Source organism: Amphiura filiformis, chromosome 17 (assembly GCF_039555335.1).
Source record: "Amphiura filiformis chromosome 17, Afil_fr2py, whole genome shotgun sequence".
Lineage (NCBI taxonomy): Eukaryota > Metazoa > Echinodermata > Ophiuroidea > Amphilepidida > Amphiuridae > Amphiura > Amphiura filiformis.
The window spans coordinates 32,357,419-32,382,761 of NC_092644.1; the positions used below are offsets into that span (position 1 = coordinate 32,357,419).

Genomic DNA, 25,343 nt, shown 5'->3' on the forward strand with positions numbered 1-25,343 from the left:
CGCAAAACCTGAAAAAAAAATGACCGTCCTTTTCATGCATTATACTCATCAATTTCAGAGAATGTAGCAGGACAAACGAAGAAATGCTACCAGTGCGAATGGACTGAGGGTAGTGAAGACGCCTGTTCCAACGCGAACTTCGATAGCGGTTCAACTTCAGTCTCAGAACCAGCATGTCCAGATGATTTTTGCTACGTAAGTACACGCGCGTAGCCTCACTCAGTCTCTTGATTGTTCACCCTGGTGCAAAATGAAACTTTCGTCTCGTTAAAATTCAGTTATAACAAATGTAATACTAGAATCCGAGCGGCACTCTGCTATAGAAGTGATAGTATGTGCCTGTCACTGGGGCCCAGGGCACTATACAGGGTGTATCAAAATGATTGGTACCGGGCTATGTGGCATTTTCAAAAATATATCAAAATTATAAAATTGCTAATTAATATAGTTTTTGTACTATAAATAGAAAGGGGCATATGTTAACTTATTGATCTATTAATCTGAAGTTGATAGGTTGATGCATCTGGGAGCTATTGTCATTTAAACGAAGATCGACGTAATAATAATAATAATAATAATAATATGGAGGCGCTTTTAAGTGCATAAACAAAACATGTCTCTATGCCCTTTACAAACAAGAAAATAAATGCTATCTTAAACTACAAACTTACACTACAAACAATAAATACATATTAAATGACATTTGAAATAAATAAGTGAGTTTTGAGTTGCGATTTGAATGAGTTCAGAGAATGTGCTTGACGAATATGAATTGGTAACTTATTCCATAGTGTGGGAGCGGCAACTGAGAAGGCACGCTTAGCATAAGAAGTTGAAAATCTTGGTGAAACAAGTTGGTGTTGTGAACTAGAACGAAGTGACCGAGGTGGATTGTAAAAAGAAACAAGTTCAGCAATATATTCCGGTGACTGACCATTGACGGCTTTGTATGTAAGAAGTAGAATCTTGTAAATGATGCGTTTGTGGATAGGCAACCAATGAGAAAAAAAAGAGAAGTCTTCGGTACCAATCATTTTGATACACCCTGTAGGTCCCCTTTTTAAGTCGAATATACCTGATGACCCCCTATTTTTGAAAGTTGTACCGAATTTCAGCATATTTGTATTGTAAATTTGGCAAATTTGGAACAACAAATAGAATTTTGCTCCATTTTCTATACCAAATGGCCCCTTTAAAAAAATGTTTATACCCAATGAACAGTTTTTCATTTTGTTATACCAATGACCCCCCCCCCCCCCCCTTTTTCAAACAACATTTTATACTGACGTCGGTAGGCACATACCCAGCACTTCTATAGTTAAATCCCCCGGACTAGAATAGAAGTAGAAGGAAAACTAGCTAGGCCTACCTGGCCCATGACATCCGCATTTTCCCGTTATTTTTGTAGAACGACTCGACTGTAACGTCTTCGGTCGTCTTGACTATGTTGACGATGATGACTTGCTGCAAGCTTACTTAACTTTCAAATGTCCAGCCCGTTCATAGACCCTTACGAGTATGATCGGTTATATAGCCCTCTGAATAAAAAGCTATAAAACCCGAGATCTTCGGTTTTAATATAAAACTTAAATTTTACTGTAATTAAAGCACTTCAGGCTTAGTCTTTCACATGGTATTTTACATGTTTTAGTACATCATTGGGCATTACAATCATGCAAAAAGTAGAAATTCAACACAAATTGAAGGTGTCGCTGTGGAGCAAATCACACATGCCTTTTACAGATTTTTCACTGCTCAGTAGATCTCAGTCGTTTAATCTAGGTTTATTGTGACCATTAGTAAAATGTATAGGCCTACAAATCCAGAAAGCGAACACCACGAAACGAACACATGATCTGTAGATCCTAATAATAGAAACTTCACATGAATAACTGAACAATTTTCTTTCTTATTACGTTTCAGAAACTGGCAACAAAAAATACCGAGGAAGTTGAAGTATCTGTAAGCCGAGGATGTGACGACAGTAACCAACCTATGTGTAGCGAAGCTGGATCTGGACCTGGACCAGAAGAGGGGCAAACTCTGGATTGCTGCGACAAAGGTTTATGTAATGGCGGTACGAGAGGGTTTGTCGTCAACTTCACCGTTGTAGTTGCCGCTATCATATTGGCAATTTGCACTGCTAATTAATCCTCGGAATCTAGGACCAATCATTTTAACCAACAGTCCCATTGTAAGACTTGGTGACCACCTCAACAGGAATTCTAATTGTAATGTTATGTAGCTTTTTAGGGACTGATCACTAATTACGTAAGAGGGTGATGAGGGATGTTAGTTGAAACACCGTTTTTTCTAAATGGCGAGTACTCTTTTCAAGTAAAAAGGGAAACACGAAATTTTAAACATGTTTTAATGCAGACATTTTCGGAATCGGAGTGGAACACGATATTGTTTGAGCGAACGCAAAGGGTGGACGTCCGATGAACTCCCCCAATTAACACCTTTTCAAATCGTTTTCCAAAGACATGCAGCTGCCGTTTGTTTATGGATGACACCGTTTATAATTTTGGACAATCAAAATTTGCGAACATTTGCCCTTTCATTTTGGATTACGGTAAAGGACACCGGTTCAAATCATTTGGAGCCAATCAATAATTTCACGCACAACCTCTATTGTAACTTCTCCGGGTCAATGGCGGCGGTATACGCAAGTCTGATAACATTCTTGGGCAATCTATAGACGAATCCAATTTCACGCATTCCAACACTTTAATGGCAGCCATAGCCTGGTCCCCGTCAGCTCCTTCTCACCTAAAATGTGAAATGATGCGGCCTTGGAAGGTATTTTAAACTGCATTCTGTCACCCGTGTTAAACGTAGACAAAAGAATGATGACAGTTTACAACACAAAAGAGTCTAACATCGATTTTTAAGCGTCTTTAATCCACCCAATTGGGCAGTCACAACACCAGTTTGGTGCTGCGGAGACCCAGTAATGGCCGACCAAATCCTGATCATTCGTCTATATAAACGGACTTAAAATACGCATCAATGTGGGTACTGAGATTGAAACAATAGAAACAATACATACTTGTCATGCTTGTCTCGATCAGCTTCCGATATCCAGATTAGCGGTACTAAATCTAAGATAATACGTAGGCCTACATACTTGTCTCAGATTCCGATATACAGATCAACGGTAATAAGACTGAGAGAGTGACCAGATCTGATCCAATCAGGCTAAAGTCGGCAATAATGAAACTGAGATATATAGGTAAAAAGGGAGGGGAAACCAAAAACGTGTAAGAGAACGGACATACAACAGGTTCGTGACTTTTAGAGACCTGGGAGTGGGGATTCAACACCAGTAAGTGTATCTATACTGAGCAAGTTAGTATGACAGTACGTACTTATCTTAGCTTCCGATATTCATATCAATAGAGGTTTATCCATTTCACTCATGTGTGTTCTTTTGGTCTGTATGCTAATCACTAGGTCACATGACATGTATATTATGTATTTAACCCGAAAGTGCTTTTCAATCTTCTAGTTGGAGAAAGTATTTTTTATTTTATAGTATTAATTTTGTACTTTTATGATTTTGTGTGTGCTTTTGTTTGACGATAACCTGTTTGTTTGGTTTTTATAGTCAATAAATTTGACCACTTGGTCAAGCTAATCTGTAATCTGTGTGACTTCTAACAAAAGGCGCTGATTCAAGATTCGAAGTTTCACTTTGCTATCTTCAGTAGAAGATTTTTTAATTAATAAATTAAAATATGCAAGACTATCGTATGTGCCACTTACGATAGTCTAATTTTGTTTTTCATTTGCTGCAAGACCATCGTATGTGCCACATACGCTACTTTATTGGGCCTAAACAACAAAATCACGGAATGCTACACCATCGAAAGTGCAAAACAGTCTCTAACACATCACTGGCTGTAACGCTGACGGCTGTATGCATTGTCATAATGCCGGCTAAGTTCATAGCTCACATGACTGGCAGTAGAGACGATAAACCCGGTGTTTTTATTTTTAGATTCGGTAATAAATCTTGAGAGATAACATTACGACAAAGGGTGTCTTGCTAATGTAAATATTATGTGCCAAAATAAATTAACATTTGTTAAGAAACATAAAATGACAAAATATTGGATATTTGAGCTGATATTACGCATATCCTAATTTAGCAATGTATGCTACACTATCGTATGTGGCACATACGATAGTGTTGCCTCAATACTTATTTCTATTTTTAGTGCAACACTATCGTATGTGGCACATACGATAGTGTTGCACTCTGCACACATTTCTATTTGAGTGCAACACTATCGTATGTGGCACTTACGATAGTGTAGTATACATTGCTAAATTAGGATATGCGTAATATCAGCTCAAAATGTCCAATATTTTGTCATTTTATGTTTCTTAACAAATGTTAATTTATTTTGGCACATAATATTTACATTAGCAAGACACCTTTTGTTGCACTCTATACTTATTTCTATTTTTAGTGCAACACTATCGTATGTGGCACATACGATAGTGTTGCACTCCACACACATTTCTATTTGAGTGCAACACTATCGTCTGTGGCACTTACGATAGTGCTGCACTAAAATATCAGTAAATAATTCATCGATTTATTAACTTTAACACCATTTATATAGTTTATATTATTAAAATCAAATTGCTTTACATTCCCATGTCATTTTATGGCTACTTGGAAACAAGCGGCTACGCAAAACACAAATATGTCCCTCCTGTAAAACTGTCCAAACTGCACTTACGATAGTGTAGCACCCTGCCGACGATACATGCATCTACCATTCATCTATACTGTGTCTCTTCTGATGTTGATAGTAACGCCATGTTGGATTTCATATTGGCAGACGTATACACACGCGCAGAAGGGCGATTTGTCCATACGCTGGCGACACAACCATGTAAACGCACTTATTTCGAGTCTGTCACTACAAAATCCAACATGGCGTTACTCTCAACTTGCGACGAGACACAGTATACCAATTCCATAAGTTCAACCACGATAGCTTCTGAAATGTCATAGTTCGCGTAGAATGGAGATAATCATTTTGCGTGCAATAAAATAGAATCAAATGTAAAATTTATCGTGAAAAACGATATGTCATGGTTACCGAGGCCGCATCTTCATCTTGTCTTAGGATGTGGATTTGTTCATCTAACCACATATCCTAAACCTGGTCTGATCTTTTTTATGTAGCGGATCGACAACAGCACTGATCATGATGATGTAGCAAAATTTTGCTAATGCATCTGTACAAGTAGAAATAGCATTTGATAAATACAACTGCCAACAGGGTGACGATTCTCCGCGTACTCTGTGATGAACGTCCGTGTGTGCGTGACGCGAAAGTGAATCCAACCAAGCCAACTCACTCATGATTGGTTGTAGTATTTTCATTATTGTATCCAATTCCAAGGTCGTGCAAAATACGCGACATACGATCCGCGCGGTCGGATCGTGTAAAGCTGTTGCCAGCTGTGTTCATTCAAATTATTTTTTACTATAGTTACTCCTGGCGACGCGACACAGTCATGTTTACATTCTACGTGCTCTTAGTCCAGTAAAAGTTCCTGATTAGAAAATGTGACAACTGTGACAAACCTGGTAACACAATACCTGATCAGGAAATGGGGCCTTGTACATGCCTGTTTAATTCAGAAACCTTGTAGTCCAGTCAATCTAAAAAAAATAGTGGTGTACCCAACCACTGAGGACTGAGTGCAAAATGTCTACGCATCACTCAACGTCGCGACGCAAATTTCCATTCTGAATAAGCTTGAATAGTTAAGATCCAATTGCAAAATGCTGCGTCTTGATTGTCTTCTGGCGATAAAAAGGCATGATGATATTCATTGAAGCGATCGTGTCTCAAAAAATCATATTTAAATGATCGATTCTAAGCTAGAAATTAGAATTGAGTAAGTGTTATATGCGCAATGCAAATGCATTGCAGGATCGAAATTTCCTGATTAGATAACAAGTTGCCAGATTCGACACATTTCCTAATCTGGGAAATTCCTAAATCAATACCTTGACATTTTCCACAATTATTCGAAGACATCGGAAGAGATATGGCGGATGAAGCCTTTCCAGTCCTCGTGCAATTAACCTTCGCGCCCGGGCGGACGTATTTCTATTCTCGAGCTCCTGTTTTATCATTATATTAGTGTGAACGGGCGCCTTGTCTTTTATCATTACGTTTGGGTTTTGGAAAGAACCTTCTGTTAAATCTGTTAAATCATGCATGACTCAATTACAAATCTCTACATCCCTTTCTTCTTGTCTATTGATATTTTGAATAGTGTTTATCTTTCCCTAATAGATAGCGCTCTGATCGATTCTTCCTGCATATCAATATGCTTCATTTACATTACATTACAGAGATCGGACACTAATCCCTACCATAACAAACCATGCATAGACTCTACATGCAAATACAGGTGATATAACAGGTCTATATTACAGGATTAGATTAGTAAACTATGATCTATTTGCAAGTATTATATTGATTGAGCAGGAAAGATTTGATACTATTTTTTTGTATAGTAGTCTAGTTGCCGGCGTGCGTTATTTCTTTCTGCAACCATAATGGGCCGCAATGCGATAACACATAGTACATACATGTAATTAATAGGCCTATGAGGCTAGATATAACACGAGTTTATTACCATTATTATTTCCTCTTACTTAATAAAATAAAAAGAAATCGATAAAATTAAAATTCTATAACGGTTTACCTGGGGTTCGAACCCACAACCTTTGTATCCATAGTCTAATGCCTACACGACTGTGCTATGATTCGTTGTGCCAGAAAGGTGTTTGTTTAAGATACTTATTGATTACGGAATAAACTGCATACACTATTACTAGTATAATAAATACGAATATAATCCTAACCCTAATCCCTAACCATAACCATAAGACCCTAACCCTAAGACCCTAACCCTGACAATAATGAACATTGCCTCGGACTATGCGGTTAGTGATATATTGCGGCCCATTATGGTTGCTGCCGGCGTCAGGTATAGATAGAATTTTTTTTTATGATGATGACATGTATGATGCAAACTCATAGGTGTTGTACGTTTGGCAAGTTGGGAGGGGTGGGGGTTCAAAATGACCCCATAGGATTATAAAATTGCTCAAATACCTCTTTCAAATATATCAAATTATTTACATAAACAAACAAAAATAAATAAATAAATAAATAAACGAAAAAAATAGAACAAATTGCAGCGTAACATTAAAATCATAAATATCACCATTGCTGGCAGGATGACTCGAACCAACGATATTGACATTAGCAGTCTGATGCTCTACCATTGAGCCATGACAGCATCTAGTGATGAAGGTCGAGTTTTTAGCTTATACAGTGTTTGTCTGTGATAATACCGCCTCGTGAAAGAAAGAAATATAAAATCTCAATTTTTAATTTAAATTTATTTGATAATTTTCTAACCTATATTTTCTTTAGAGCAGGGACAACTATTTCCCCTTTTATCCAATTTGACCGCTAAATAAGAATCTATATACTTCTTTTATTACTAATTTAATTCCGCGATTAAGCAATATCAAAGATTAATGTCAAGCATCGCACAACAGATATTTAGTTAGCTTAGTAGTCTTGCACAGTGCTTTTTAAACCGCGAGGTACCGAGATCGATTCCCACCGCTGCCTGCAATTTTTTTTTTTAAAGACTGGGAAATAATAACTTGACATTCGCCGCTGACATTCGTACTGCAGAAGCGGAGTTATAACTTGTTAAACTTTGCTCCTTCCGTAAAAGGGTACATTATTTTGGCACTACATTATTTCTTTTTTTCCACATTACTGGTATTAAATATCAAATGTCCTCTCTTGAACAGGATTTAGCCAAAGCAAACAAAGACTTATACATACATAAGTATAAGCTTATTATCCTCCCCGGGGGTTATCCTCTTCAATAATAGGATTAAAGATTGGTGCTTGACTGGAATTACGTGCTAGTATCATTGGTTATTGTTAAAAGGTAATAAGGTGTGTAATTGCAATATCTCCTCTGAATAGGAAAGACTCTCTACATCGAACCATGGATGGTTCGCAATACTGTTATTAGCTGTTATTTAGGGGAAGGTATCTTCCAACCCCAAATTCAAATGTATTACTGGTTGTTGAGCCCAGCTTACGACCGTAAGCTGCAATTTATGCCAAATTTTTAGCTTTCGATAACAAGGTATGCCATCTTGATCACAGGTGCTTTCCAGGCTCACTCCATCTCTACTCTGGTACTGGTTGCCTCGTTCCTATGTTGTGATATGTGCATGTTCGTTGATTTTGTTTGCGACGTATTCCTACTAGGATGGCCCCCAGGAATGTCCTTGCCACAACATCTTTTGCATAAAACGTGTATTATCTCCTTCCTCCACACAGCGCAATTGCAATACAGATACGGATTTATCATAGAGTTTATCAACAAAAATGATCTACCAATGGTTAGCGATAATGATTCAAATTCACGATCTATGAAAGATACATTTCCTGCTATGTCCAATATGTCATCCATGATCCGAACACGATATGGCATCTGGCAGACGAAGAAGACGATTCCATTCACAATAAGAACACGGGTCACTACGTTCTGCAGCTTATCCATAGCAGATAGCTTCTGGAAGTGGCGGCTTCTTCTAAGTTGACGTATGATATTCATATAAAGTACCACGTTTATTGATAGTGATACGACGAACGTTGTTATTACAGAAGAACTTCCGTAAACATCGGCAGCAATGTTTAAAGGTTCGCATGTGTGGATAGTTGTAGCGAGATGTTGGTATTCTGCAGGCCATAAAATGCAATAAGTTGTTAATTTAACAGATTTTGGAACTTCACTTAGAGTAATAATGAACGCACAGATCCAAATTGCTGCAAGAAGTTTGGAATTCCGACTTGTTGAGTTTATACTGCGGTGCCTTAGGGGGAGACACACGGCGATATAACGTTCAACGGTGATCAGGGTTACCATTCCCAGCGACGTATAATACCACCAATCAATGGAAATTTTGTACATTGCACACTCGAAAGAAGTATGAACCGGCAGTGCGAAGTTTATGGGGTTCTTATGGAGAGTATAAGCATACCAAATGTTAACGGACAAAAGGTAAAGGATATCACAAACGGCAAGATGTACCATAAATGTTGATAAAGAAGTTCGTAATTCTGGTAAGCTAAAATATACGAGTACAAACCCACCATTGCCGACAAAGCCGAAAGCTGAAAAGAGAGGAACAAGAACAGCTATGATAATTGTCTCGATAGGGGTGTAAATTGCCTTTGTAGCAGCTTCGGAATCCGTGAAATTCAAAACAATGTCAATGCTATTGCTATCACCACTATTGCAATAACCAGTTTCATTCCAAGAAGTGCCCATGTTCAGCTGATGTTGAAGAATGAATTACGGCGATGGAAATTAAATGCGTCTATAGGACCTGAAACTTTGCAAACCGGTATCTTGCGAATGGTTATGTTGTCAGGAGAATATAACTCGGTGTCGCGCACAATTTGTTGATTTCGATGTTGTATCTTTTTCGTGGAGTAGAATGGTATGCCTATCTAACAACCCTATAATATCAGAGCTGAAGCCAGGTTGTTTCTTGCAAGTTGTCTGGTTAAAGCATTTGTCCTCTTGAAATCTTTACCATTAAACAAGTATCGTGATATTTTCTCACTCACTCGCTAGATCGCAATTACTGGTTTCTTTTAATTGATTGCCTTGTAGTTCGAGTTCGTGAGTGCGTGTTGACCATCTAATGGCATTTCCTTCAGTGAAATCACAGGCAGATACGATCAACACTAATTGCGGTTCGTTAAAGTGAATAATCCATCAATTAAATGACTTTGTCCATCAAATTCAGGAGTATGATTTGTCATTTTTGGAAAAGTTAGTCAATAATAACTAAGTACTTACACAAATTGTATTTCTGCTTGCATTATTTAGTTAATATCATGCATTTTCTCCACCAGGGTGCGGACAAGACAAAAAATCACAACGTTGGCACAGTGGTTCTGCCAGATTTCTCAAAAGCGTTCGATCTTATCAATCACACCTTGTTAATTGAGAAAATTATAGAAGTTGGTGTGAGAAGAACCATTGCGTCATGGATTTGTGATTTTTTGCACAACAGGCAGCAGTGTGTGAAATTCAATGATTCTTTATCTGAGTATGTTACCGTCAAAGGGGGGAGGGCTCCTCAAGGCACAAAACTGGGTCCTATTGGATTCCAAATTGTTATTAATGATGATGCCACAGATGCCAAATCATAATACTGGAAATATGTTGATGACATGACCTTTGGTGAAAACCGTCATTGTAATGTTAAAGGCTAGCTGTCTTCAAGATGATTTGAATGATTTTACTGAGTGGGCCAAAAACAATAGCCTCAAATTAAATCCATCCAAATGCCAAGCTCTTCTTGTTAATTTTGGTAGATCGAAGCCACTACACACAGATTTGAGAATTGGTAATGAGCCTCTTCCTTATGTTGACAAAGCAAAAGTGCTCGGTCTCTGGTTACATAATGACCTTAAATGGGACTACAACTAGTATCTACTGGTCAGTTTATACTCTCATTCCACGTCTGCCTTTGTAAGTGTGGATTTAAGCCTCAATTTTGCAACTCAAATATACCCCGAGGGGGCTTCGTCTCCTGTATACCCACCCACTAAATTAGACAGTTGGAATCATATTGGTGTTAATATATCACAGATAGAAAACACTATGTGAAAATATCGTATCACCCACCTTTAAGTTATAAAATGATTTTAATAACTTCAAAATGATTACATGTTTTAATGTAGACGTTTATTTTTACAAAGTCGAAACTTCTTTAGAGTTTATCGATACGGTTTGCGACGTATTCCCTCCAGGATGGACCTCAGGAGTGTCTTTTCCGCAACATCTTTTACACATCCAAATGCGTAACATTTTAAACCTGATAGCATGACAATTACAATACAGATACGGATTTACTATAGAATTCATCAACAAAAATGCTCTACCAATAGTTACTGATAACGATTCAAATTCACGATCTATGAAAGATACATTTCCTGCTATGTCCAATAAGTCGTCCATGATCCGTACCCGATATGGCATCTGGCATACGAAGAAGATGATTCCATTCAAAATAAGAGCACGGGTTATTTCGTTCTCCATTCTTCTCCTAGCTGATGACTTATAAAAGAGGCGGCTTCTTCTAAGTTGACGTATGATATTCATAAAAAGTACCACGTTTATTGATAGTGATACGATGAACGTTGTAATTACAGAAGAACTTCCGTAAACATCGGCAGCCACATTTAAAGGTTCGCATGTGTTGATCGTTTTAGCTAAATGTCGGTATTCTGCAGGCCACAGAACGCAATATGTTGTTAATTTAACAGATTTTGGAACTTCGGTTAGAGTAATGATGAGCGCAACGATCCAAATTGATGTAAGAAGTTTATAAATCCGACTCATCGAGTTTATACTTCGGTGTCTCAGGGGGTGGCACACGGCGATATAACGTTCAACGGTGAGCAGGGTTACTATTCCTAGCGACGTATAATACCACCAATCAATGGAAATTTTGTACATCGCACACTCAAAAGAAGTATGGACTGGCAGTGCAAAGTTTATCGGGTTCTTATAAAGAATAAATGCGTACCAAATGTTAACGGATAAAAGATAAAATATATCGCAAACGGCAAGATGTGCCATACATGTTGTAAAAGAATTACGATATTCTGGATGACGATAGTACAAGAATAAAAAGGAAAAGTTGCCGGAAAAGCCGAAAAATGAAATGAAAGGTACAAGAATAGCTATGAGAATTTTCTCGGTAGGAGTATACATTGCCTTTGCAGCATCTTCGGAATCCGTGAAATTCAAAACATTGTCAATGTTATCAGCGCTATTGCAATCAACAGTTTCATTCCAGAAATTACCCATGATGAAGAATGAAAAATGATGATGAAAATAATCTTATCCCAGAACATGAAAGTTTGCGAAACGGTGCCTGATGAAGTTATAATAAGCAGTTGTCATTCAACATAACATGTGCAAGACATCACCGCGAGTTGATACCAGGGCCGTCCGTGATGCTTTCTTACTCACTCGCTCGATCACAATGCTGATTTTTATTTGCTTGTCTTATAATGTATATCATTCGTAAAGTGCGTCATGCTTTCTACATGTATAACGCCATTTCCTTAACCAGTGAAAATATAGGCAGGTTCATTACACTCATTACGGTGCATTAAAGTAAGTATCCATCATTTTATTAACTTTATCCATCTACTTCAGGCGTATAATGTGACATTTTAAGATAAGTTATAATTGAAGACAAAGATAAAAAAAATTTATGGCGTCTGACGTCATCTGTCAATCAAACTCGAGAGCTCTCGAGCACGGTACAAGTGTCGTGTGATGACTTGCTGAACGCGGATTTATAACCGGGCGCCTTATTGTTAATTTTGCACCTTCAAACAAACAAACCATCTCAAAAGTTAGGTCTTTATAACGGTTCGCTATCTCTAAGGTTCGCTATCTCTAAGGTTCGCTATCTCGAAGGTTCGTTATCACTAATTACGAAAAGGTTCGCTATACCTAAGGTTCGATATCACTAATTTTGAAAAAGGTCAGTCGGTATTTCTAAGGTTCGATATCACTAATTTTAAATGAGGTTCGCTATCTCTAATTTTAAATAAGGTCCGCTATAACTAATTTATTGAAGGTTCGCTATCTCTAAGGTTCGCTATCACTAATTTAAAATAAGGTCCGCTATCTCTAATTTTAACAATCCCGGTATAAAGGTTCGCTATCTCTAATTTTAAATAAGGTCCGCTATCTCTAAGGTTCGCTATCTCTAAGGTTCGCTATCTCTAAGGTTCGCTATCACTAATTTCGAATAAGGTTCGCTATCTCTAATTTTAAATAAGGTTCGCTATCTCTAATTTTAAATAAGGTTCGCTATCTCTAATTTCAAATAAGGTTCGCTATAGAGGTCCTTATTCAAAATTAGAGATAGCGGACCTTATTTGAAATTAGAGATAGTGGACCTTAATTAAGATTAGTGATAACGAACCTTAGGTATAGCGAACCTTAATCGAAATTAGTGATAACGAACCTTAGAGATAGCGAACCTTAATTAATTAGGGATAGCGAACCTGAAACAAAATTAGTGATAGCGAACCTTAGGTATAGCGGACCTTTATTGGAATTAGTGATAACGAACCTTAGAGATAGCGAACCTTCAATAAATTAGTGATAGCGGACCTTATTCAAAATGAGTGATAGCGAACCTTATTTTAAATTAGTGATAGCGAACCTTATTTATAATTAGTGATATCGAACCTTAGAACTAGCGAACCTTAATCTAAATTAGTGATATCGAACCTTAGAAGTAGCGGACCTTTTTTTAGGTATAGCGAACCCTTTTCTCTATTAGAGATAGCGGGATTCTGATCTCCATAGACTTTACACGTTAGTGATAGCGAACCTTAGAGATAGCGAACCTTAGAGATAACGGACCTTAGAGATAGCGGGATGTCACCCTTTATAGTAGGAAACTTTCTTTCGCGAAGGCACCATGTCAACAATGCTAGAAAAGTTGCTTTTTGCCTTGTAAAAGTACGTAATTTTCGCCATTTTCTGCTATTCCTTTTCTCCGATCGGCACCAGATAAATCGGCCTTCCTTTTACGCGCTATTAACCTGTGTAAACCAATCAAGGATCGTAATTGACAGTGACATCAGACGCGATAAATTCTTTTTATCTCTGTCTTTCATTATAGTAACAACCTACTTATACATTACTGGTATTCAGGGGGAATTATATCGGGGTAATCAGTATTGAATTACAGTGTTCGGAATCGTGAAGACTTTGATCTACGCCTGTCTTGCAATATGCCAATACTTTGTATTAGTTTGTGGGTTTTATCTTCAAAAGGTATAAATAAACAACAACTTCCTGAACATATGCGATTTAAAAAATATATTTTTGATGACTTCTATCAGTTTTGGTGACATGTTCTTTGCATATTTACATTATCAGTACATTATCTTTTAAGTGAAAATTCTATGGACGAATTTGATTACGCTGCATCCACCTTATTTAACAGACATTAATGAATTGAAAGCGTTTACTTTGTTCATAAGTAATGTTACAATAAGTTCATTGATGCTTTATTGTATAAACAAACGACTTATTAATATTCTGTCATGTTTGTATTTTCCAGCTTTTAATGAGCGGCCATTTATCCATCTCAAAGTCTGTGGTTTAAAAGAAAATCAAATTAAACAGGAAATGTAACCTTCTAAAATTGATTATTTGAATTTTAAAGTTTGACATTGCAAGATTGGTCCATAGAGTTATATTGTACAGGAAATTAAATATAAAAAAATGTAATAATTGAGAACTAAAGCAATTATCATCATCGTTTAGCCAATAAAATCAATATTACACACCTAAATAAAGCTACAAAAATTGATTTTTTTATATTTCAATGTAACTTCTCTATTATCTATCCCAGGCAACAGTAATTATGGAAAGTCAGACCTTTAACATTGACTGTACTGCAGCGTGATCTAATGGCGCCTATGTTCAAGGGTATTAGGTTTGGCAGACAACGGTGGCCGATCATTTAAAGGGGTGACCCTATTAGTTTAGGATATGGATTGTTTTCAAACTTACATACAATATCAAATATCGTCCCGTGAGAAAACGAGAATATTTTCAGCGTAAATGTGAATAATTAGCACAATCAGCAAGCCAATCATTGGGTGAATTGCATTATGATCCGGCATCCAGAAACATGCAACACCGTTGCCGTATTCGAATTCCCGTCGCCCTACCACTACGCCCATCATTCTTGACAATATATCTCATTACAATCGCAAATTTCCAATTTGCGAGTGTTCTGTTTTTGGTCAGTTCTTCTTCTTTACAAGACGGCATTCTCAAATGCCGTCTTGTCCTGTTTCATTGGCGTTCTTACAAGCCGAATTACAAGCCGACGACGAACGTCGGCTTGTACTGTCTTCTTGGCGTTCTTTCTTTCTTTCTTCTGTCGACCACATTCGTACGTATAACTCAGTCACGGGTTGACGTATTTTAACTAAACGTTGTCAGAAGGACCGTTGGCATTGCCCGCACATGTCATATGACTTTGAACTACGTGTGACCTTTGACCTAGATAAAGAGGTCAACAATGTGATTTTTCTTCAAAATGTATCTTCTCCTACAAACAACATGCGATGATGACACGGTTTGGTCACATGACTCGTCTATGGTCGGTGTATATAGGGTGTTCATTGATAAGGGGTCAAAGGTCATTAAGGGGTCATTTCCGGTTATAGTCTGAAAAACTTGTAAATAATATTCAAAAAATCACTGTCTTTACAAATTACATAGCAGAGTGTCGCCATTAGCACACATGCATTGCTACTAGCCAGGGTCTTTAGGATGCCTACAGTTTTGGGGTCAAAGGTCATTAAGGGATTACTTCCGGTCAAAAACCAAAATTATCAAAAATGTTCAAAAAATTTTTATCTCAAAAGATAAACAGACCAGAATAATATAACCATCATACATGAATCAGTGATCCCTGATGTATGCATGGTATTTTAATTTGGGGGGTCAAAGGTCATTAAGAGGTCACTTCCTGTTTTTAGCTGAATAACTTCAAGAATTTTTATCTCAAGAACTAAATATGTTAGAATTTTTAAATTAAAATTACAACAATACATTTTGTCGGTGTACATAAGGTTTTTTTTACATTGAGGTCAAAGGTCATTAAGTTGGTCAAAAGGTCAATCAAAAATTTACAAAAATCAAAATCCATGTATAAGTTCCGATTAAGCTGAAATTCACCAGGAATCTTTCTTATGATATCCTAAGCGCAATGCAAGAGCAGTTGACCCCATCCGTGACCCAAGGGTCAAGTTATAGGGTCAAAGGTCAAATTTCGAAATTGGTCCAATCGAGCTCAAATTCAACAGGAATTATTCTTACGACATTCTAAACATGTTAAAAATATTTATGACCCCAAAGGTCAAAGTTTAGGGGTCAAAGGTCAAATTTCTAAATTGCTCAAACTTGACCCATCAACAGGTCGGCTTGTGTGTCATGTCTCGCATGACAATTTCTATATAGCTCTTGTTTCTTTGCACAGCCGCCATCGGCGCTGTGCATTCTTTTTACCGCGTTCTTAGTCTAGCCGAGCGGCGGCTAGACTCCTGTTTCCCAGTAGTTTCTTTCTTAGTCTAGCCGAGCGGCGGCTGGCCTCCTGTTTCTGGGCGATTTCTGAGTCTAGCCGAGCGGCGGCTAGGCTCCTGTTTCTGGGCGATTTCTTTCTTCTTCTTAGTCTAGCCGAGCGGCGGCTAGACTCCTGTTTCCAGTAGTTTCTTTCTTCTTCTTCTTCTTCCTCTTCTTCTTCTTCTTCTTCTTCTTTCTGTCAACATTTAACATAATTCGCTCTAGCTCCTTTATTATTTGACCGATTATGACCAAACTTGGGCACAAGCTCCACTACCCCAGCCTTGACATTTGACATGACCCATTTGGGGTCAAACGTCATGCATGAGTAATTTTGGCTAAAAATTTGATTTTTACCAAAAATGCTTCTTCTCCTACAGATTACATGGTACAGTAATGAGATTTATACATTGACCTTGGCTATAGCCGGGGCCTATGGGGTCCTCACAGATTTGGGGTCAAAGGTCATTAAGGTGGTAATTCCGGCACATAACCAAATACCTTCAAAATGCTTCTTTTCCTACAGATTCTATGGTACAGAGATGCGACTGACACATATGCATTGACATTAGTTGGTGTCTATGGGGTCCTCACAGATTTTGAGTTCAAGGTCATACAGGGGACAAAAATGGTTGATCACTGAAAATCACTTTAAAATTCAATATTGTCTGCATATTAAGTGCTGTGATCATCCGAATAATGCCAAAAGGGCTCTGGCATTATGTTCATATACGATTGTAATCAGATTTGGCTTAAACATGGAGGAGGGTCTGTTTTGGGGTCAAAAGGGTAAAATTCTAAAGTTTGTCCGATTGAAATGAAAATTAGTATATGTGATCTTGATATGATTCAAAATATATTGGAGGTCATGTCAAGGTCAGCAGAGGTCAACCAAAGGTCAAAAGGGGTCAAGTTCTAAAGTTTGTCCAAGTTAAATGAAAATTAGTGTATGTGATCTTGATATGATTCAAAATATAATGGATGTCATTTCAAGGTCACCAGAGGTCAACCAAAGGTCAAAGGGGTCAAATTGCAAAGTTTGTTCAATTTGCATGGAAATTAGTATACGTTATGTGGATATGATGCAAAATATGTGGTGAAGGTCATTTCCAGGTCATCAGAGGTCATTTCAAGGTCACGGCTAGACTTCGCAGCCTTACTAAGGATGCAATATATCTAGTTCTTCTTCTTCTTCTGTCAACATTTAACATAATTTGCTCTAGCTCCTTTATTATTTGACCGATTATGACCAAACTTGGGCACAAGCTCCACTACCCCAGCCTTTACATTTGACATGCCCCATTTGGGGTCAAACGTCATGCATGAGTAATTTTGGGTAAAAATGTGATTTTTACCAAAAATGCTTCTTCTCCTACAGATTACATGGTACAGTAATGAGATTTATACATTGACCTTGGCTATAGCCGGGGCCTATGGGGTCCTCACAGATTTGGGGTCAAAGGTCATTAAGGTGGTATTTCCAGCACATAACCAAATACCTTCAAAATGCTTCTTTTCCTACAGATTCTATGGTACAGAGATGCGACTGACACATATGCATTGACATTAGTTGGTGTCTATGGGGTCCTCACAGATTTTGAGTTCAAGGTCAAACAGGGGACAAAAATGGTTGATTACTGAAAATCACTTTAAAATTCAATATTTTCTGCATATTACGTGCTGTGATCATCAGAATAATGCCAAAAGGGCTCTAGCATTATGTTCATGTACGATTGTAATCAGATTTGGCTTAAACATGGAGGAGGGGTCTGTTTTGGGGTCAAAAGGGTAAAATTCTAAAGTTTGTCCAATTTAAATGAAAATTAGTATATGTGATCTTGATATGATTCAAAATATATTGGAGGTCATTTCAAGGTCACCAGAGGTCAACGAAAGGTCAAAAGGTGTCAAATTCTAATATTTGTCCAATTTAGATGAAAATTAGTATATGTGATCTTGATATGATTCAAAATATATTGGAGGTCATTTCAAGGTCACCAGAGGTCAACTAAAGGTCAAAAGGGGTCAAATTACAAAGTTTATTCAATTTGAATGAACATTAGTATATGTTATGTGGATATGATGCAAAATGTGGTGAAGGTCATGTCAAGGTCATCAGATGTCATTTCAAGGTCACGGCTAGACTTCGCAGCCTTACTAAGGATGCAATATATCTAGTTTCTTCTTCTTCTTCTTCTTCTTCTTCTTCTTCTTCTTCTGTCAACATTTAACATAATTTGCTCTAGCTCCTTTATTATTTGACCGATTATGACCAAACTTGGGCACAAGCTCCACTACCCCAGCCTTTACATTTGACATGACCCATTTGGGGTCAAACGTCATGCATGAGTAATTTTGGCTAAAAATGTGATTTTTACCAAAAATGCTTCTTCTCCTACAGATTACGTGGTACAGTAATGAGATTTATACATTGACCTTGGCTATAGCCGGGGCCTATGGGGTCCTCACAGATTTGGGGTCAAAGGTCATTAAGGTGGTATTTCCGGCACATAACCAAATACCTTCAAAATGCTTCTTTTCCTACAGATTCTATGGTACAGAGATGCGACTGACACATATGCATTGACATTAGTTGGTGTCTATGGGGTCCTCACAGATTTTGAGTTCAAGGTCATACAGGGGACAAAAATGGTTGATTACTGAAAATCACTTTAAAATTCAATATTTTCTGCATATTACGTGCTGTGATCATCCGAATAATGCCAAAAGGGCTCTAGCATTATGTTCATATACGATTGTAATCAGATTTGGCTTAAACATGGAGGAGGGTCTGTTTTGGGGTCAAAGGGGTAAAATTCTAAAGTTTGTCCGATTGAAATGAAAATTAGTATATGTGATCTTGATATGATTCAAAATATAATGGATGTCATTTCAAGGTCACCAGAGGTCAACAAAAGGTCAAAAGGGGTCAAATTCTAATATTTGTCCAATTTAGATGAAAATTAGTATATGTGATCTTGATATGATTCAAAATATATTGGAGGTCATTTCAAGGTCACTAGAGGTCAACAAAAGGTCAAAAGGGGTCAAATTACAAAGTTTATTCAATTTGAATGAAAATTAGTATATGTTATGTGGATATGATGCAAAATGTGGTGAAGGTCATTTCAAGGTCATCAGATGTCATTTCAAGGTCACGGCTAGACTTCGCAGCCTTACTAAGGATGCAATATATCTAGTTCTTCTTCTTCTTCTTAGTCTAGCCGAGCGGCGGCTAGACTCCTGTTTCTGGGCGATATCTTCCCTCTTCTTCTTCTTCTTAGTCTAGCCGAGCGGCGGCTAGACTCCTGTTTCAGTAGTTTCTTTCTTCTTCTTCTTCTTCTTCTTCTTCTTCTTCTTCTTCTTCTTCTTCTAGCCGAGCTTCTTCTGACTCCTGTTTCCCAGTAGTTTCTTTCTTCTTCTTCTTCTTCTTCTTCTTCTTCTTCTTCTTTCTGTCAACATTTAACATAATTTGCTCTAGCTCCTTTATTATTTGACCGATTATGACCAAACTTGGGCACAAGCTCCACTACCCCAGCCTTGACATTTGACCAGACCCCTTTGGGGTCAAACGTCATGCATGAGTAATTTTAGCTAAAAATGTGATTTTTACCAAAAATGCTTCTTCTCCTACAGATGACATGGTACAGTAATGAGATTTATACATTGACCTTGGCTATAGCCGGTGCCTATGGGGTCCTCACAGATTTGGGGTCAAAGGTCATTAAGGTGGTAATTCCGGCACATAACCAAATACCTTCAAAATGCTTCTTTTCCTACAGATTCTATGGTACAGAGATGCGACTGACACATATGCATTGACATTAGTTGGTGTCTATGGGGTCCTCACAGATTTTGAGTTCAAGGTCATACAGGGGACAAAAATGGTTGATCACTGAAAATCACTTTAAAATTCAATATTGTCTGCATATTACGTGCTGTGATCATCCGAATAATGCCAAAAGGGCTCTAGCATTATGTTCATATACGATTGTAATCAGATTTGGCTTAAACATGGAGGAGGGTCTGTTTTGGGGTCAAAAGGGTAACATTTTAAAGTTTGTCCGATTGAAATGAAAATTAGTATATGTGATCTTGATATGATTCAAAATATATTGGAGGTCATGTCAAGGTCAGCAGAGGTCAACCAAAGGTCAAAAGGGGTCAAGTTCTAAAGTTTGTCCAAGTTAAATGAAAATTAGTGTATGTGATCTTGATATGATTCAAAATATAATGGATGTCATTTCAAGGTCACCAGAGGTCAACCAAAGGTCAAAAGGGGTCAAATTGCAAAGTTTGTTCAATTTGCATGGAAATTAGTATACGTTATGTGGATATGATGCAAAATATGTGGTGAAGGTCATTTCCAGGTCATCAGAGGTCATTTCAAGGTCACGGCTAGACTTCGCAGCCTTACTAAGGATGCAATATATCTAGTTCTTCTTCTTCTTCTTCTTCTGTCAACATTTAACATAATTTGCTCTAGCTCCTTTATTATTAGACCGATTATGACCAAACTTGGGCACAAGCTCCACTACCCCAGCCTTTACATTTGACATGACCCATTTGGGGTCAAACGTCATGCATGAGTAATTTTGGGTAAAAATGTGATTTTTACCAAAAATGCTTCTTCTCCTACAGATTACATGGTGTACAGTAATGAGATTTATACATTGACCTTGGCTATAGCCGGGGCCTATGGGGTCCTCACAGATTTGGGGTCAAAGGTCATTAAGGGGTATTTCCGGCACATAACCAAATACCTTCAAAATGCTTCTTTTCCTACAGATTCTATGGTACAGAGATGCGACTGACACATATACATTGACATTAGTTGGTGTCTATGGGGTCCTCACAGATTTTGAGTTCAAGGTCAAACAGGGGACAAAAATGGTTGATTACTGAAAATCACTTTAAAATTCAATATTTTCTGCATATTACGTGCTGTGATCATCCGAATAATGCCAAAAGGGCTCTAGCATTATGTTCATATACGATTGTAATCAGATTTGGCTTAAACATGGAGGAGGGTCTGTTTTGGGGTCAAAAGGGGTAAAATTCTAAAGTTTGTCCAATTTAAATGAAAATTAGTATATGTGATCTTGATATGATTCAAAATATATTGGAGGTCATTTCAAGGTCACCAGAGGTCAACGAAAGGTCAAAAGGGGTCAAATTCTAATATTTGTCCAATTTAGATGAAAATTAGTATATGTGATCTTGATATGATTCAAAATATATTGGAGGTCATTTCAAGGTCACCAGAGGTCAACTAAAGGTACAAAGGGGTCAAATTACAAAGTTTATTCAATTTGAATGAAAATTAGTATATGTTATGTGGATATGATGCAAAATGTGGTGAAGGTCATTTCAAGGTCATCAGATGTCATTTCAAGGTCACGGCTAGACTTCGCAGCCTTACTAAGGATGCAATATATCTAGTTCTTCTTCTTCTTCTTCTTCGTCTTTCTGTCAACATTTAACATAATTTGCTCTAGCTCCTTTATTATTTGACCGATTATGACCAAACTTGGGCACAAGCTTCACTACCCCAGCCTTTACATTTGACATGACCCATTTGGGGTCAAACGTCATGCATGAGTAATTTTGGCTAAAAATGTGATTTTTACCAAAAATGCTTCTTCTCCTACAGATTACATGGTACAGTAATGAGATTTATACATTGACCTTGGCTATAGCCGGGTCCTATGGGGTCCTCACAGATTTGGGGTCAAAGGTCATTAAGGTGGTATTTCCGGCACATAACCAAATACCTTCAAAATGCTTCTTTTCCTACAGATTCTATGGTACAGAGATGCGACTGACACATATGCATTGACATTAGTTGGTGTCTATGGGGTCCTCACAGATTTTGAGTTCAAGGTCATATAGGGGACAAAAATGGTTGATTACTGAAAATCACTTTAAAATTCAATATTTTCTGCATATTACGTGCTGTGATCATCCGAATAATGCCAAAAGGGCTCTAGCATTATGTTCATATACGATTGTAATCAGATTTGGCTTAAACATGGAGGAGGGGTCTGTTTTGGGGTCAAAAAGGGTAAAATTCTAAAGTTTGTCCGATTGAAATGAAAATTAGTATATGTGATCTTGATATGATTCAAAATATATTGGAGGTCATGTCAAGGTCAGCAGAGGTCAACCAAAGGTCAAAAGGGGTCAAGTTCTAAAGTTTGTCCAATTTAAATGAAAATTAGTGTATGTGATCTTGATATGATTCAAAATATTATGGATGTCATTTCAAGGTCAACAGAGGTCAACCAAAGGTCAAAGGGGTCAAATTGCAAAGTTTGTTCAATTTGCATGGAAATTAGTATACGTTATGTGGATATGATGCAAAATATGTGGTGAAGGTCATTTCCAGGTCATCAGAGGTCATTTCAAGGTCACGGCTAGACTTCGCAGCCTTACTAAGGATGCAATATATCTAGTTCTTCTTCTTCTTCTTAGTCTAGCCGAGCGGCGGCTAGTCTCCTGTTTCCCAGTAGTTTCTTTCTTCTTCTTCTTCTTCTTCTTCTTAGTCTAGCCGAGCGGCGGCTAGACTCCTGTTTCCCAGTAGTTTCTTTCTTCTTCTTCTTCTTAGTCTAGCCGAGCGGCGGCTAGACTCCTGTTTCCCAGTAGTTTCTTTCTTCTTCTTCTTCTTCTTTCTGTCAACATTTAACATAATTTGCTCTAGCTCCTTTATTATTTGACCGATTATGACCAAACTTGGGCACAAGCTCCACTACCCCAGCCTTTACATTTGACATGACCCATTTGGGGTCAAACGTCATGCATGAGTAATTTTGGCTAAAATGTGATTTTTACTAAAAATGCTTCTTCTCCTACAGATTACATGGTACAGTAATGAGATTTATACATTGACCTTGGCTATAGCCGGGGCCTATGGGGTCCTCACAGATTTGGGGTCAAAGGTCATTAAGGTGGTATTTCCGGCACATAACCAAATACCTTCAAAATGCTTCTTTTCCTACAGATTCTATGGTACAGAGATGCGACTGACACATATGCATTGACATTAGTTGGTGTCTATGGGGTCCTCACAGATTTTGAGTTCAAGGTCATACAAGGGACAAAAATGGTTGATTACTGAAAATCACTTTAAAATTCAATATTTTCTGCATATTACGTGCTGTGATCATCAGAATAATGCCAAAAGGGCTCTAGCATTATGTTCATATACGATTGTAATCAGATTTGGCTTAAACATGGAGGAGGGGTCTGTTTTGGGGTCAAAAGGGGTAAAATTCTAAAGTTTGTCCAATTTAAATGAAAATTAGTATATGTGATCTTGATATGATTCAAAATATATTGGAGGTCATTTCAAGGTCACCAGAGGTCAACGAAAGGTCAAAAGGGGTCAAATTCTAATATTTGTCCAATTTAGATGAAAATTAGTATATGTGATCTTGATATGATTCAAAATATATTGGAGGTCATTTCAAGGTCACCAGAAGTCAACTAAAGGTCAAAAGGGGTCAAATTACAAAGTTTATTCAATTTGAATGAAAATTAGTATATGTTATGTGGATATGATGCAAAATGTGGTGAAGGTCATTTCAAGGTCATCAGATGTCATTTCAAGGTCACGGCTAGACTTCGCAGCCTTACTAAGGATGCAATATATCTAGTTCTTCTTCTTCTTTCTGTCAACATTTAACATAATTTGCTCTAGCTCCTTTATTATTTGACCGATTATGACCAAACTTGGGCACAAGCTCCACTACCCCAGCCTTTACATTTGACATGACCCATTTGGGGTCAAACGTCATGTATGAGTAATTTTGACTAAAAATGTGATTTTTACCAAAAATGCTTCTTCTCCTACAGATTACGTGGTACAGTAATGAGATTTATTTGTTTGTTTGTTTATTTCTTCTTTATACTGGGTCCATATTCAGGGGAAAATTTAAGTATTCCCCTGTTCTTCCATATGGCCCAGTTAGTCAATTTATACATTGACCTTGGCTATAGCCGGGGCCTATGGGGTCCTCACAGATTTGGGGTCAAAGGTCATTAAGGTGGTATTTCCGGCACATAACCAAATACCTTCAAAATGCTTCTTTTCCTACAGATTCTATGGTACAGAGATGCGACTGACACATATGCATTGACATTAGTTGGTGTCTATGGGGTCCTCACAGATTTTGAGTTCAAGGTCATACAGGGGACAAAAATGGTTGATTACTGAAAATCACTTTAAAATTCAATATTTTCTGCATATTACGTGCTGTGATCATCCGAATAATGCCAAAAGGGCTCTAGCATTATGTTCATATACGATTGTAATCAGATTTGGCTTAAACAAGGAGGAGGGGTCTGTTTTGGGGTCAAAAGGGGTAAAATTCTAAAATTTGTCCGATTGAAATGAAAATTAGTATATGTGATCTTGATATGATTCAAAATATATTGGAGGTCATTTCAAGGTCACCAGAGGTCAACGAAAGGTCAAAAGGGGTCAAATTCTAATATTTGTCCAATTTAGATGAAAATTAGTATATGTGATCTTGATATGATTCAAAATATATTGGAGGTCATTTCAAGGTCACCAGAGGTCAACTAAAGGTCAAAAGGGGTCAAATTACAAAGTTTATTCAATTTGAATGAAAATTAGTATATGTTATGTGGATATGATGCAAAATGTGGTGAAGGTCATTTCAAGGTCATCAGATGTCATTTCAAGGTCACGGCTAGACTTCGCAGCCTTACTAAGGATGCAATATATCTAGTTTCTTTCTTCTTCTTCTTCTTCTTCTTCTTAGTCTAGCCGAGCGGCGGCTAGACTCTTGAATCCCAGTAGTTTCTTTCTTCTTCTTAGTCTAGCCGAGCGGCGGCTAGACTCCTGTTTCAGTAGTTTCTTTCTTCTTCTTCTTCTTAGTCTAGCCGAGCGGCGGCTAGACTCCTGTTTCCCAGTAGTTTCTTAGTCTAGCCGAGCGGCGGCTAGCCTCCTGTTTCCCAGTAGTTTCTTTCTTCTTCTTCTTCTTCTTCTTCTTCTTCTTCTTCTTCTTTCTGTCAACATTTAACATAATTTGCTCTAGCTC

At 37.6% G+C, this 25,343-nt stretch overlaps 1 protein-coding gene across 1 annotated transcript in view; it reads left to right on the forward strand.

Moving 5' to 3' along the window:
- LOC140138401 (uncharacterized) overlaps positions 1–3,533 on the forward strand; it is a 7,477-nt gene extending 3,944 nt beyond the window's left edge. The window contains exons 2-3 of the mRNA XM_072160299.1: positions 59–195; positions 1,924–3,533. Coding sequence (XP_072016400.1) covers positions 59–195; positions 1,924–2,151 — 365 coding nt within the window. The 3' untranslated portion in view covers positions 2,152–3,533. The remainder of the gene's footprint in view (positions 1–58; positions 196–1,923) is intronic.
- Positions 3,534–25,343: the final 21,810 nt, after the last annotated feature.